General features: G+C 45.8%; 1 protein-coding gene across 1 annotated transcript in view; it reads right to left on the bottom strand.

The window, feature by feature from the left end:
• Nucleotides 1-16521, bottom strand: part of LOC142014465 (cytosolic phospholipase A2 beta-like) — a 64163-nt gene that overhangs the window by 29189 nt on the left and 18453 nt on the right. The window contains exons 2-3 of the mRNA XM_074997055.1: nt 1933-2005; nt 373-509 (exon numbers count right to left, since the gene is read on the bottom strand). Of these exons, the coding sequence (XP_074853156.1) occupies nt 373-509; nt 1933-2005 (210 nt within the window). The remainder of the gene's footprint in view (nt 1-372; nt 510-1932; nt 2006-16521) is intronic.

Below are 16521 nucleotides of genomic sequence, written 5' to 3'. Positions count from 1 at the left end.
ACAAGGGAGGCTGTGCATTACTTCATGACCTAGCAATGCAGAATTCAGTTACTAAATTCCAAGAAACTGTACATAGTTTTGTGCATAATTATCCAATTAGTGTCTTTTCAATCATCTGTTATATCCTGAGATGGGCTCGCTCTCGACAGCCTTTGCTGTCACCCAATTCAGAGACCAATGCTTTCAGCTCCTTCTTAACCAAGACTGTCTCATATAAATCACTTAATCTCTGCTGTTTTATTCTGCAGATTCAGCTGTTTGGAGTTTGGTCTCAAGACCATTTTCCTGATTTGTCTAGCATGTTTGATCAACGGAACTTAATGTGAGGCCTTTGGACTCTTTGAAAGGATGAATTCTTATTGTCTTAACTACCTTGACCTCATTCTGGATCCTGAAGTAAAAAGTCTCATTCCAGACAGGGTCATCATTGTTCTGGATGGTTTTGGTCTTGACCTTTTTATTTGAAGCTGTCGGCAGCCACAGGCTCACATAGCAGTCAGATCCAGTCACTGCAAAAGAAAAAAATGCCATGCCAACATTTTATATCAGACACTGAAAACTTATTTCAGTCCTTGAATCAGAGGTGAATGACATTACCCAGCAGGCTTTGGGGGGAAAAGAAGCACTGTCTATTCCAGAAAAGGAGAGTTGGATGGATGGAGGGAGAGAGAGAAGGAGGGAGGCCACATAGCTGTGCTCCATTCATCCATCCGCTATCTCCCTCTGACACTAATACCTTATGTGCTAGAAGAAGGTACAAGAAACACTGCACTCATCCATAACCACATAACCAGTACACAGAGACATTTTTCTTTTAACCCCATTAAAGATTAGTTCATGTCCTGGAGGACAAGGAACACTTGCAGCTCTTCAGAAGCTCCAAGCTATTTTTTAATTTTTATTATGATGCAACAAAATAATACACGCTTATTTGAATCATTGTGGAAATTCACTCAACTGCCTTTTTGCACAGGGGCTTAGTTGTAAACGTTATATCTGAAAAACTTCAAGACACAAAGGGCCACCCAAAGATACACAGGGTCAGGTCTGTCCTGAAGCTGGGATTGGCCCAGGATTCTGCATGACCTTCTGAAGTGAGATGTGTGGGCTCTCAGACGAACTTCCCTAACTCACATAGTACATTTTGGAGTGAGTTGGTGTGACTGGGCAAGTCAAGGATGCTTACAAGAAGAGACAATGCAGGACAAGGGGATTAAACAATTGGAAATGGAGGTTCAAAGTGCCTGGCTTTGTTGGGATATTCAAATGGGGTTCTCACCAACTATGGAAGATCACTGTAAGTGGGAGGTGAGAAGGTGCCACAGTACATCTTTCAAGGGGGGGGGTCATATGAGGACATGGGGAGAGGGAACACATAGGAAGGGAATGCCAGTTAAGAGGGGTATTTGCAAGGGTACTGGCCTGCAGGTTGCTTTTCCTATCAAGGGGAAACCAATATAAATATTTGTGGCTGAGAATCTGGGGCTGCGGAGACCCCAGAAAATAGAGGGGGTTAGGCTGCTCAGCATTCTCTATGCTGGCCTGTGACACACTTGCGATTCTGAATGTCTGTTGTCCTTACAATAGCCTTTTAAAGCATGTGGAACATTTCCACTTGATACAGACTGGCTAGTGAAACTCCAGGCCATGATCTGATTTATCTCCATGCACAAATAATGAACAAACAGTCTCAAGCAGATTAACAGACTGCAGTGACAGACCGTGAGGCCAATCAAAAGGAAATGCAGCTGAGAACCTCCTGTCCCACTAACTCCCTGAAAAAGACTCACATCTGCAGATACTTCAGGCATTTGATATCCTTCCCAGCAACAATCCAGGTGCTACCTCTTTGGTTATACTGCATTTGCTTCTCAAATACATTGCTCACTGTCAGTGAGCTTTGGAGAGTATTGAAGGAAGAACAGAACTCACACAGGTCACATGAGGTGATGTTCCTGGCTCGGACAACTGTCACAGAGAGCAGGCAGTTGGGAGAGGTTTTGATCTGCAGAAGAACCAAACCTGAGTTTCATTGGCATAAAACAACATAGCATTACATTTCAAAGGGGTAGCCATGCCAGTCTGTTTCTGCAAGAAAAACGAGGAGTCCTATGGCACATTAAAGATTCACAAATCCCTTTGGGCATAAGCTTTTGTAGAATGGAGCCCATGGCAGTTTTGGCCCAAGTAAATGTATTAGTCTTTGAGGTTCCACAGGACTTCTTTTTGTTTTTACACCATGACGCACATTCCAAATGGAATAGAAAAGGGCCTATTTACTATTTGCTCTTATTCTTCTGCTAGCAACTATTGATTGTCATAGAAGGTTGCATTGCAAGAGTACCACCATCATCAGAAAACAGGTTTTAAAATGGTTTCCCTCCCTGCTCCAGTAATGTAAAATGAAGGACCCACACTCTAAGACCAAGACACTATGTCGGTGAGTGCAATATAGGCTATTGCACACGACTTGGCGGGATGAAGATATCATCTGGGAGAAGCGATGGTCTCACCCTCTGACAACATTTATAATCGGGCACAGCATTTATAGCTACCTCAATGCAGCCCCTTTCCTCATATTTCCTGGTACACCAGTGAGTGTCAAGCATGGTTACACTGCAGACCTGCTGGAAACCCTGCAACATTGGCTCAAACATGAGCCAAAATTGGGCCTTATGCGATACCGACCCAGGCAGCATGTAGCTACTTGAATAACGTGCCCCACAATATCATCTGGGTATCTAACAGGTTTCTAACACCACTTCCACGCCCATCTCAGAGCATTTTACAGAGTTGTAGAATTAGCACCTGTTTTTCACCAGTCCTCAAGACGGCCTGAGTTCAGCATGCCCAGAACGGGCTGCCATGAAACAAAACAAAACAAAAAAAAAAATCACATTTGCACACACAAACTTGGATGCATTAATAGCTAGATTTCTTTTTCCCATCCAGACTGGGGATTTAATCCTTAATCTAGGTGTGTATTTACTGTAGAGAGCTTGTTGTCAGCAGCCTAATCTACATGGGGGAAACTGAGCAGCATACCTATTCTGATATAATACAGCTACTGCAAAATAACTCTCCTGTGTTGACACACTATTCCCAGACAACAGTATTTTTGTTCCACAATGAGTCTACTTCGGGAATAATTCACGTGACTATAGCTAGGACAGTCAATTTCCCCATAAAGACAAGGCCTAATTAACAAGGAAACTGGCTTCTTTATTGTTCTGCTGAGCCAATCATAAGAGTTTGACTCACACGTCTTCATGTGCAAAGATTTAGTTAACATGTGAATGCTGGAATATACAATCAGCATTTCTAGTTGGATTTCCAGGTTCTATAATTAATAATATCACCAGCTCAATTTGTGCCAAATTCTACTCTCAGACTTTGTCTACACTGAAGAAATTTAAATAACTATCAGTAAATGTGTCCTGGGCTTGTACTGGGTAAACAACAACTAGGCCCCAGTTGCTGCAGGATGAATCAATTGAATGGCATCAGGGATGAATGTCTGTGAGACCAATGGTAAGCTGTCAGTTCTGACCATCGTGACTGTGACCAGCTTCCCCAACCCTTGGGGTTTTGTGACATTATAGCGTACGCATCTAGTACACCAGCAGGCTCCCTTAAAAGGGCTAGAGCATTCCCCTTTCGATTGAGAGAGAGTTCATCAAAGTGGACGTATTGGTTTAGGGCAGCCCCAGTGTTGGATACAGAGCTAAATACACATCAGCTGAAGGTGGCTGTTGGAGCTAACCAAACCATCTCTGCTGCACTCAGTGCAAAAAGCTCAAGTGAAACAAATGATCCAACCTCACAATGGAACCAAGGCTTTGATTATTCCAAGTTCACCCCCGTGTAACTAAGATAATTTGGCCTGAACATTTTAGCTTGAGCTAATGGTAAGATTTGGCTTCTTCATAATATAGTAAATTATATGACATTACAGCTCATTCACAATCATAAGCACGGATACATTTCCTGAATGATTGTCACAATATTCCCATAGCTATACTTTTCCTTCTGCTCTGGAGCACACATCCCTTTCCTGTGTTCACAGTACTTTCCTGTCTTTCAAAGTAACTACACGCCAGTGAATAGCACTCATTTGTACAGATTCAGAGTCAATGTAGGTGTAATTACATATGTATAGCTCACATCTTTTGGCCTCATAGGTAGTCAAGTTTTTATACGTCTCACTGCAAAGAAGAACGTTAAGGAGGGTTCTGAAGGCGGATAATGAGTTCATTTTGTGGATGTTTACAGGAAGCTCCTCCTGGGAATGAAGGGCAGCATGGAAGGAACCATGAGAGCTTTTTTTGAAAATTTAACATATAGATGATGGAAGCTAGCATCAGGGCTGATCAGAGGCATGAGATAACTTTTAAATAGCATATGAGAGAAGATATGTATGATGGGAAGAGGACATGAAGGATATTGGAAGTGAAAATAAGAAGCCTATGTTTGATATGAAGGAGAAGATGGAGCCAGTAGAGATACACAAAGAAAGGGGTGACCATGTCAAAGCAATGGGGTAGCAAAATTCTCTTTGAGCTATATTCTGAATGTATACGAGTGAGGCATGAGTGCTTTCATGAAGGACTGAGAGAAGGAAGGTGCAATAACAAAGAGAAGAAATGATGAAAGCTTGGGCAAGAGTTTTAGCCATGTGGATGGATAAGAAAGCAGTGCCTTAGAAACGTTACATGGTAAAAATCTATAAGACCTAATCATAGCCTGGAAAAGAGGAGCTACAGAGATGTGCATGTCAAAAATGATGCACAAGTTAGGGCCCTGAATGATATGAAGAACTGTCGTAACATCCACAATGATTGAGAAAGGGGCTAGCAGGGAGGGTTTATCATCTACTTGTGTTGATATCAAGTCAAGTTCAAAGTCTCAGTCACTGTCTTCAAAGGAGCTCAGTGGCTTGGATCCAGTATATCTAAAAGACCACCTAGCACTCAGGGATGAAGACCAGAGTTGACAACTGCACTTCTCTGGCCCATGAGAACTTCACAATAAAGATAAAACTCATCTGTGCAGGAGACAGGATTTTTTTCAAGACTGATCTAAGACTGTGGAACCATCTCGCACAGGAGCCATGAGGTATCAAAAACCTCAACACTTTCTGTTCCAAATGTTTGTTCAACCAATTTTCTAAAACATAAACAGAGCAACCTGTGCACTTGGGGGAAAAAAAAATACAAGCCCCAAACTCAGCCTAAACAAACCACTGCAGAGTGTACACAGTTCACCTCTTTGGAAAAAGATGAGAGAGAAAAACCATCAGGGGCCACCCCCTGCCATGCTTATGAAATTTGGCCTCTGAGTATGTACATGCATAACTCGAAAACACATTAGACAAAATACCTCATGTAACATATTAAATTTAAACTCACAATCTGTTGAGTCTGTGCAGCAAGAAGGTGAACTGGACAAATGATATGGTCTCAAATGCCAGCAATATGCAGTTATCTGTCACTACATATGACCACATTGCTACTGCAAAGGTGACTACTTATGAACAGCTGGCAGAAGCCGAACCTCAACGAGACAGGGGTGAGAAAGTGCCCGTCCCCTTCCTGTGGATGATGACCAGACCTGTTATTCATGCCTTCATCAGCTCTCATCTAGACTACAGGAATGCAAAATACCTAGACATGAAGCCTTCAGGGCTTAGGAAAACTCAAACTAGTGCACAATGCCATGACAACACAGGCTACATCAAGCCTGCCCTCTGCTCTTCGCAATGAATCAGACTACTGAATCAGGTTCAAGACATCAGTCCTTACCTTCAAAGCTCTATATGGCCTGGGCCCAGGATAGTTAAAAGATCCTCCTAAAATCCCAGGCACAATGGAACTCTCAACAGTAAGAGCCAGGCACATCTGCACCACTGACAGAGTTCTCTCAGGGACCAATCCAAGCTGTAGAATGAACTGTCCCAGGGACTAAGGGTCATCACAAACCTCATCACCTTCAACTTTATGAGCAAGGCCCACTTCTTTGACCTTCTCTTCTCTAACATCAGACCAGGGCAATTAAAAAACCATCAACCTCTGTCCAAACAAAACGCTGCACTGCAATGCTTCTTCCTCTGGGAGAAACCAGACAACTTATGACACATATTAGTCACGTTGCTTACCACACTACTGGCAGGTGGTCAGATGCTATAATGATAAACTTAGAGAACAAACCTATAAAGACCAGAATAGAATTTACTCCAACTTACCCTCTCATTCCCTTCTGCCCCTTCAGGCCCCTGGCTTTACTGTGGCCTTTGTGCTAAACTGTACCATCCCTGAGTTCCCCAATGTGCTGTTGGGGAATATAGAGGCTGTACAAGCCTGTAAGTACTATTCCCTCCCTGTACCCATTCTCCTCCACAAGAGCCAGGGACAGGTTGGCCCTTTGTTTCTTTTTCCTTTTCATAGCTTCCTGCCTTCCATCGTGCTGCCCCCTACATCTGGAAAGCTGCCCCTGTCCCCAACAGCCAAATACCCTCGGTCCTTTCACAAACTCCTTTTTCACCTGTCTCCTCAAGCAATCTTTCCTACTTTCTTCTTATCAATAAACCCCACAGGCCGTCAACTCTTCAATGCAAGAAAAATATGCTAGAAAGCAACCAGTCACAGTATGAAAGAAATCTTGTAGAATAACACACATTGGTGGAAGAAAGGAGTAGGGGCTTCACCCTTCCCAATCTACTTTTATGTCTCTGGGCTTTGAACTGCAGCTCTTCGGCTAGACAGGGGACTGAGGCAGTTTTGACTAGATAGAAGGAACATGTTTGCCCTGAGGTCCCTTTGATCACATTTCACATTGGTCCTTAATTCTCTCCATTCCACCTGGCAGAAGACTTCTCTCCTAGTATATATAATTTTTCTCCTTTATCAGATAGAGGGAAGTAATACTCCTTATACTAGTTGTTGTCACTTAGCATATTCATCCTTACTGTTGAATGCTGAGATTTTGGTTCTGCTCAGTGTAAAGGGAAAGGCTGTTTGCAAACCTTAGGAGGAGACCTAATAGCCTAAGAAATAAAAACTAGTAAGGAGTGATTGCTACAGCTAAGTAGGAATAAGAATTCTCCTGACTCAGGAAATTCTCTTGATTTCAAAATTTGTTCTCATTCTGGATCAGAACAAATCACTTTGTTTAAATTTTTTTCTTAATGAAATTTCTTTGGAATCAGCACGTCCTTGGAAAGTTTCAAGATCAACAATACAGCATTTTCTGACAGAAAAATGTTCCATCACAAAATGTTCATCAGCTTTAGTGATAACTACAGCTAAACACCTGAAGAAAATGCCTGATGGGAATGTCAAAGCAAAATTTTATCATCATTTTGACAGTAACCATGACCAGAACTTCCATACAAACTATGGTAGTGCAATTAGATAAGAATGGTAAACAGAATTTTCTAGATGTTGTGAAGTATTTATACTCTCTAAAGAGCTCTCTTTAAAAATAAAACCACTCTTCTCTTGTTTCTAACTCTAATTGCCCTGTCAAGATGCTGGAAAATATAAATATCCCTTCAGATGCTCCTTATAAAAAATGCTAGCTAGTATAATAGGCAACTCTTCAGGTTAATGTCTTCAGAACTTTGACCCCCTGAAAGCGTAGTTACACGCATGCACAAAATGAATGTCTTCAAAATGCACAGAAAATTGAAACTTAATTATCAGTCCCTGAATGAATGGGTCCATGCCCTTTCTGAGTGGTAAAAACGATTTGTAATATTTGAATAGTTTTTAACTTTGCGTTCTTAAAGTCAAGCTTTCAAACCATTGATACGTACTGCAACCTTAATGCCATCTTAATGAGTTGTGTGTGTGAGAACAATATAAATAGCACACCATTATCAATGAATCTCCTCAAGATGCAGCACATAATACTGTCCTGTTTATTTAAAACTTCCGAAGGCCCCATTTTATTTTTTTCCCTTTTTTATGGGCTATTGGTTTTGAAATAAGTCATTGTCTGTACTGCCTCCACTACGCTGTAGTCCCTTTTCTTTCATACCCGTCACCGTCTCTTAATAATCCCGTGAGAAAATAAACTTAGGCTGTTAACAGCAATTCTGTTTACCTTTAGTTAAAAGGCAGGAATTTTCCCTTCCCCTGCCAACAACACTCATTAGTGGAGACGACAAGCTCACACATGAAGAGGTTCCACGAGGTTAGTGGAGGTACAGAAAGGGACCTGAATCCTCAACAGAATTTTCCCTGCAACAAAGGTGGGACTACTGTATTCTGCATTCTACCGCAGGCATTCGCCTCTGCATCTCACAGGATCCTGCTTGAGACTGCAGAGGGGTCAGAAGTTACCAGATGAGAACTGGCACACAGCCTCCACAGCAGAAGGGCTTCTGATGGTCGCTAGGGGCTCTGAGTATTTTCTTACCTTACTCGCCACATTCTCCATTAATTGCAAGTCAGGCTGCGGTGGTGATGGCAAAATCCAAACTGACTTTTGAGCAACAGGGCTGTTGGCTGCCAGGCGCGCACAGAGCTTGTTGATGCCTTTACACTGATACACCCAGACGGGCAAGTGTAATTTATATAGGCTCTGTGATCCACCCCTGACTCCTACATGTGGAGGAAACAGTCAGCTGACGTGTCCTCCAGTAACACACACAGTACTTGGGGTGAGGGGAAAAATGCAGTTATGTGCCTGGTGGCCAGTCACCGCCTAATGCCATGTTCACAGGGGTTGTCCCTAATGTCTCCCTCACCCTTTTTAGCCAAGGCATGCAACAAGTTATGCAACAGTGAAACCTTGATAAGTTTTAGCAGGAAAAGCAGCAATTATTGGACAAATATACTTACATCTGTGCAACCCCCACAAAAGGGTTCAACAGCTCTCAAACTGCTTTGGTAATAGTCCCCGGCCTCCAAGTGCATTCAGTCGGGGGTAAGTTCTGGTGATATGGTATGTGTAGCTTTTTAAGAGTTTGTGTGGGTAGTATGAAGACTGGCCTAGTCTACTCAGTGGCTCTCTGAGACCACTCTAGCTGTCCTGACAAATATTTGAAGCATGCTTCTCACTAAAGAAGATACTAATTCTCTAATTCACTTCCTGACTCTTGGGGTATTAGCCACCAGCTTTACATGGGGATTTTGCATAGAAACGTGAGCAGGTTTTAGACAGTCATTTGCTACAGCAACACACTACATGCATCATTTGGACTCCTTTCAGAGGTGCAAGAGTCTCCTGCGAGTACAGCGGCATTCAGAGGAGCAGCATGGTCTCATCGTATTCAGAACACAGGCACAGACACGGGAACAAAGGGTGCAGGGTGTGCTTCAGCACTCCCACATTTCGTGTGGAGTCCCAACCACTGGCCCGTTGTCCAGGGCTCTGCACCTACTCCATGCTGTGGCATCAGCCTAGGTCGACTTAGTCTGTCTGTAGCCCTTCCTCCCGAAGCCATGGCCCTGCTGCTGGTACCAGTTCTTGAGGGTGGTGTGGGGGGCAACTCAGCTCTGCCACTCTGACAGCTGGTCTAACACCACTGAACATAAGCGTCCTCAAGTATGCGCATAAGGACCCCTATGGACGGGGCAGTCTGACTCACACCATTGTCTCTGGATAAGTTGCTGCTCCCTATTGTGCCATATGCTTACTGGCAAGCATACCAAGTCTGTCACAGTATCCCCCACAAACATGCTTGAAAGATGAGTTGCATAATAAAAACGTACCATGTGGGTGCTTGTAAAGCAAAATGTACCACATAAAGGATGGGCTCCAATTATGACTGGGGGCAGGAATGCTTATGTGACTGCACATCAGATCAGCAATAAATCAGTCAGTGGATTTCTGTCATACTTCTCATCTGAGATGCTCAAAGCTTCCTAACACACCTGTGAAATGTGCATTATCCCACTTTACACAAACACAAGCAGTCCTGTAGCACCTTAAAAGACTCAAATTTATTTATTAGGTAATTTGTTAGTTTTAAGGTGCTACTGGACTGCTTGATTTTTGTGACGCTAACGACCAACATGGCTACTCGTCTGCGACTATCCCATTTTAGCGTACAGTGGGGAAACCAATATTCAAGTTATTTGCTTTAAGATCACACATTTAACCAGCAGTTGGTAAGAATAAAGAATATCTATGTCTACCTATTTCAAGCAAGAGAATTAGAAATAAACACCTAAATCCTAGCTTCTAGCTCTCTTCTCCCAACATAAACATTAGTAATAACCTCTCTGCTGTCTCACATTAGACAGGGCACAAAATGTGGATATGTCAATATAATATTCCACAGAAATCCTATTGCAGAACAGAGTATCTGAATTCCCACTGCTACACGGGGTGAAGTACAGCATGTTAGACATTTTCCCATTAGTTATAGCATGGAATGCTGCCTCCTCTCAGACCCAGCTACTCCCAATGATTGAAACCGGAAATTCCATTATTTGAAACATTCATTTCATCCCAAACCAAAACGAAAAGCAGAAATCTCCCACAGAATAAGCTTTTTGAAAGAAGTTTGGTTTGAAATATCAAAACAACCTCATCTAATGATTTTGTCTTTAAAGCAGTTAATAACACATCTCTCTCTCACACACACCCACACACACACAGAGCACATATAATGGAAATTAAAGCGAAGTAGTCCAAAATGTCAATACACTTGGTTACTGAAACATATTTTGCTATCAATTTTGCTGAAAATTTCAACAAAAATGACATTCCCATAAAAATGTGATTTTATCACACCTGCTTTTTCCTTCAGAAGATTTTGAGCCACCTCTGCTCTTTACCACGAATGTTGCAGTGGTCTCCCTGAGGCCACTGTGCCAAAGCAAGAACGCTAAACTATCCACTGCAGGAGGTTAATGAATGTAGAAACAAGCAGGGCTTCCTTGCTCTTGGATCAGTGCAGTTTGGCTATAAATAGTTAGCTCTACTGTTCCAGAGAGCAATGAAAATACATGCTTTTTGGACCATCACAGCATCGTCCCCCTGCCTTTGAGTATGCCATAGTAACACTATGTGGGGATGAAGTTCTGTGTAGTTTAGGGCTGTAGTGCTGGAGGCAGGTGGTGAGAAGCAGATCTGACATATTCTCCCCACCTGGAGTAATTGCTGGCTTAGTGTTAATCCTGGTTGAAGAGCACCCAAAATTATGTCAGGTACTTCATCATCATTTTATAGGTTCACAGAGCTTACAATTTAAAGCCTCAGTCTTTCAAATATTTACAGACATAATAGCTTTCCACAGATGACTAGTCAAATTCAAATCAATTGGGCAATCAACATGAATAAAATTACTGACATGCCTAAGTGTTTGAAGGATCAGGTCACAACTGGACAGACGAGAGTTCTCAATATGACTCCACACTCACCCCATCTCCCCACTAAGTTCTTCTTCAAGCAACACTGCTCAACCTTAGGTATTTTTGCTTAACTTGGATCCATTCACATCTATTTGCAGATTTGTTTGGTGTTGATTTTTATTGCAATTTATTTACAGGCAATTTCTTCCAGGCAGGGGCTGTCCCTCACTGTGTGTTCATGTCGAAGTTACCAAAATGGGGCCCTAATCTCAGCTGAGGTTTCTAGCTGCTGGAGTAAAACCAGTCATCATTAACTATTTTTAGTCCTTGAAAACTGAGTGCGTGTGTTCACCAAGATGACCTTTATGTATTCTCACCCTCCATGCCTTCCTTTCACATTGCAGCCTTGACCTTTTTGTCAGCCTCCTCTGCACACATCCCACCCCCTAGACATCAGAAACATGGGCTGAAATTCTTTTGCCTGAGTTACACAATAGGTCCAGCTAGATCATCACAGTGGGTCCTTCTGACCTTAAAAATCTGTCTCCTCTCCTTCTCAGCCCCCAGACCACTGACCCACACACACTGCATGCATTAACAGTTCAGAGGTTGGTTCCAGTGATAGTGGGCAATGAAGGCTCTCCATGAGCTAGCTGGGAAAGGAGGAATTTGGGGGAAGACCTTAGCTGTTCCTGTTGCCACAAGAAGTCTGCTAGAAACATCAAATTTTGGTTTCACACATGTACTTCCCTACACTTCACCCTAAGATAGGGTTTATATGAAGTGCCTGACCAATGAAAAGACAGGTTACTCACCGTAGTAACGGTGGTTCTTCGAGATGTGTCCCCGTGGGTGCTCCACAATAGGTGTCAGGCTTGCCCGGCGCCGCAGATCGGATCTTCCAAGCAGTTTCTGCCGGACCGCGCATGCGCCGGCACGCGCCGCTCCCTTGCGCGCTCCTGGCCACGTGCGTGATCCAGTCCCCGCCAGTTCCTTGACCAACTGCCTCGGATGCTCCTGCAAAACACTAAACAGAGATCCGAAGCGGGGAGGATGGGCGAGTAGTGGAGCACCCACGGGGACACATCTCCAAGAACCACCATTACTACAGTGAGTAACCTTTCTTTCTTCTTCGAGTGTCCCCGTGGGTGCTCCACAATAGGTGACTACCCAGCAGTAACCCAAGATAGGAGGTAGGTAATCTGATTATGTGCAGCTTGTCCCCGAGAGGACCGCTGTCGAGAGACGGGTATCCTCTTGGAATACTCTGTGAAGGGCGTAATGTTTGGCGAAGGTGTCATAGGATGACCAGGTCGCCGCTCTGCAAATGTCTTTTAGCGCAACGCCCTTGAAAAAGACTGTTGATGCCGCCACCGCCCTAGTGGAATGAGCCCTGGGAGTGGCCAGTAAAGGAGTCTTTTTGAGTTCGTAGCACATTTTTATGCAGGATACGATGTGCTTCGAGATTCTCTGTGAAGAGAGACCTTCTCCTTTCGATTTGGGAGCGAGAGAGACTAGGAGTCTATCCGTTTTCCGGAAGGACTTGGTCCTGTCTACATAGAAGGCTAGCGCCCTCCTCACGTCCAGGAGGTGTAGGCACGCCTCTTTGTTAGAGTTATGAGGCTTTGGATAAAACGAGGGTAAAACAATAGGTTCGTTAATGTGAAACTCAGAAGAAACCTTGGGAACAAAGGCTGGATGCAGCCGTATGGTTACCGCCTCCTTGGAAAAAACAGTGCAGGGTGGCGCTGCCATAACTGCCGCAAGCTCGCTCACCCTGCGAGCTGACGTAATTGCGAGAAGAAAGGTCGTCTTTATCGTAAGGAGGCGGAGGGAAACCGTGGCCAAGGGCTCGAACGGTGGTCCCGTTAGTGCGTTAAGCACCAGGTCCAAGTTCCACGAAGGTGGAAGCAGTTTCCAAGGGGGGTATAGGTTTACCAACCCTTTGAGGAACCTGGTAACCATGGGATGGGCGAACACCGTGTGCCCTTCCTCCTCGTGTCTGAACGCCAAAATGGCGGCAAGGTGGACCTTTAACGAGGATAGTGAGAGTCCTCCTCTCTTGAGGTCCAGTAAATACTCTAATATTACAGGTACAGGCACCAAAAGGGGGGCCAGCTGTTTGGTAGAACACCAAGCTGTGAAGCGAGTCCATTTCTGCTTGTAGGTCTTCCTGGTGGAAGTCCTTCTGCTACTTTCTAGGACTTGCTGCACTTCCTCCGTACATGTGCTCTCTAGGGAGCTGAGCCATGGATTAACCACGCTTGGAGTCGCAGGCCTTGGGGGTGCGGATGCACTATGGACCCCTGGGCTTGCGTGAGCAGATCCGGCGCCACCGGAAGAGGCATCAGTGGACGGTCCGACATGCGCAGGAGTAGGGGGAACCATTGCTGTCGATCCCACGTTGGGACTATCAGGATCATTCGGGCTCCTTCCCTCCTGGCTTTCTGCAAGACTTTGTGGATGAGCACTGTGGGAGAAAAAGCGTAAAGCAGGGGGCCCCTCCACGAGATCGCGAACGCGTCCCCCAGGGACCCCCGTCCCAGTCCTGCCCTGGAGCAGAATCGTGGGCACTTCTTGTTGTGTTGAGTGGCAAACAGGTCTATCTGGGGAAAACCCCATGCGTGGAAAATCAGTCGTAGCAGATCCGGACGGATCTGCCACTCGTGCATGAGTGCAAAACGCCTGCTCAGCTGGTCTGCCTTCACATTGTGAGCGCCTGGTAAGTACGAGGCTTTCAAGATTATATTGTTGGCGATGCACCAGTTCCATAACCGGACTGCTTCCACACATAAGGCACGGAACCGAGCTCCTCCTTGCCGGTTTATATAAAACACGGTGGAGGTATTGTCTGTACTGATCCCGACGACTTTGCCTTGTATATGGTCTCGAAACTGTCTGCAGGCGTTGAACACTGCTCTGAGCTCCAGTATATTTATGTGCAGAGACTGCTCCGTGGAGGACCACAGCCCTTGCATCACCTCTTCGCCTATGTGTGCTCCCCACCCTATGAGGGAGGCATCTGTAGTAAGAAAAACCGATGTGTGTGGGTGGTGGAAGGGTACCCCTGTTAGCAAGTTCTTGGGGTTTACCCACCATTGCAGGGATTTGCGCACCTCTGCTGTGGGCGACACCACCCTGTGAACGGTGTGTGCTGCCGGTTTGTATATGCTCGCCAGCCAGTGCTGCATGCTGCGCATGTGTAACCTGGCGTTCTGTACTACGAACGTCGCCGCTGCCATGTGGCCCAGCAGCTGTAAGCACATCAGGACCGGCACCGTAGGGCTGAAGGTGATGACCTGCACGAGGGAGCCGATGGCCCGAAAGCGAGTCTCTGGTAGATATACTCTCGCTGTAATAGAATTTATGCGTGCCCCTATGAACTCTATGTCCTGTGTGGGGTCTATCTGATTTTGCCAGATTGATAACCAGGCCAAGCGAAGAGAATGTGCCTGCTGTGACGCGTATCATGCGTAGCACCTCCTCCTTCGAGGCCCCTTTGAGTAGGCAGTCGTCCAGATATGGGAATATAAATACCCCCTGTCTGTGCAGGTAGGCTGACACCACTGCCAAGGTCTTGGTGAAGACTCTGGGGGCCGAGGAGAGGCCAAACGGTAGGACCTTGTATTGAAAATGTTCTTTGCCTACCATGAACCGGAGGAATCGCCGGTGAGCCGGATGGATAGTTATGTGAAAATACGCGTCTTGTAAATCGAGAGCTGCGAACCAATCTCCATCATCCAGTGCCGTAAGGATGGAGGCGATTGTGATCATCTGAAAGCGTTGCTTGTGCAGGTACCGGTTGAGGCCTCGAAGATCTAAGATGGGCCTCCAGCCTCCTGTCTTTTTCTCCGTGAGGAAGTACCTCGAGTAGAACCCTCTCCCTTGCAGTTGCTCCGGCACTCTTTCCACTGCCCCTATGAGCATGAGATGGTCTACCTCCTGCTTGAGCCTCGCTACGTGGGAGGCCTCCTGGAGGTGGGGCCTGGGTGGAGGTCGTGGCGGTGGGAGTGACTGGAAGGGGATGGCGTACCCCGTGGCTATGATCTCCAGCACCCATTTGTCTGTGGTGATCCTTTGCCACTGGTCGTAGAATGGTCGGAGGCAATGGTGGAATAGCCGCTTCGGATGACCTTGTGCGATGGTAGTGATGGCGCAGCCCTGGATGTGTGTGTCAAACTTGTGGCCTTTGGCCCTGCCCCGAGGACGCACCGCTCTGTTGGGAACGTCGCCTGGGAGTTCTGTACTGCTGGTGCTGCTGATGTCGCCCTTGCTCGTAACCCCTGTGGTACTGGGGACGCTGTTGCTGGTACTGGTACCGTCTTTGTTGAGGGTAGTACTTTTTCTTTCTGTATGGAGGGGTGTAAATCCCCAGGGTCCTAAGTGTGGCTCTTGAATCTTTACTGGAATGAAGGACCGAGTCAGTTGATTCAGCAAACAGCTTCTGCGAGTCGAAGGGAAGATCGACTATCTTTGCCTGCAGATCCCTCGGTATACCCGAAGTCTGGAGCCAGGACTCCCTTCGCATCACCACTGCCGTACCTGTGGAACGTGCTGCTGTGTCCGCAACATCCAGGGCGATCTGAATTCCCGTCCTCGAGGCCGCGTAGCCTTCTTGCACGATGGCCTTGAGCACCGGTTTCTTGTCCTCTGGAAGCGAGTCCATGAGGGAGGTTAACCTAGTGTAGTTGTCGAAATTATGGTTCGCTAAATGCGCTGCGTAATTTGCCATTCGCAACAGTAGAGCGGAGGAGGAGTAGACCTTTCTGCCGAACAGCTCTCGCTTCTTGGCATTTTTGTCTGTTCCCCCTGTCCTGAATTGAGATGTCTTTGATCTTTGTTGCGACGACTCCACCACCAAGGAATTTGGTTGTGGGTGGCTGAACAGGAACTCCATGCCCTTCGCCGGCATGAAGTATTTCTTATCCGCTGTCTTGTGGACAGGCGGAATAGTCACAGGGGTCTGCCATATCGTAGTGGCGGACTCCAAGATTGCTTCATCAAGCGGTATTGCTATTTTGGAGGAGGCCGGAGGTCTCAGATTTTTGAGGAGCTTATGGTGTTTCTCTTGCACCTCTGCTGTCTGGATGCCTTGCGTGAAGGCCACCCTCTTAAACAGCTCTTGAAACTGTTTGAGATCGTCCGGAGGATGGACGTCCCCCGGGGCCGTAGCCTCGTCTGGGGAGGAGAGCGAGGAACCACTGGGGTACGCCTCTCT

The sequence above is a fragment of the Carettochelys insculpta genome, chromosome 6, assembly GCF_033958435.1.
Source record: "Carettochelys insculpta isolate YL-2023 chromosome 6, ASM3395843v1, whole genome shotgun sequence".
Taxonomy (NCBI): domain Eukaryota; kingdom Metazoa; phylum Chordata; order Testudines; family Carettochelyidae; genus Carettochelys; species Carettochelys insculpta.
Note: the sequence above shows the minus strand (reverse complement) of the source record. Positions and strands in the feature narration are given on the sequence as shown.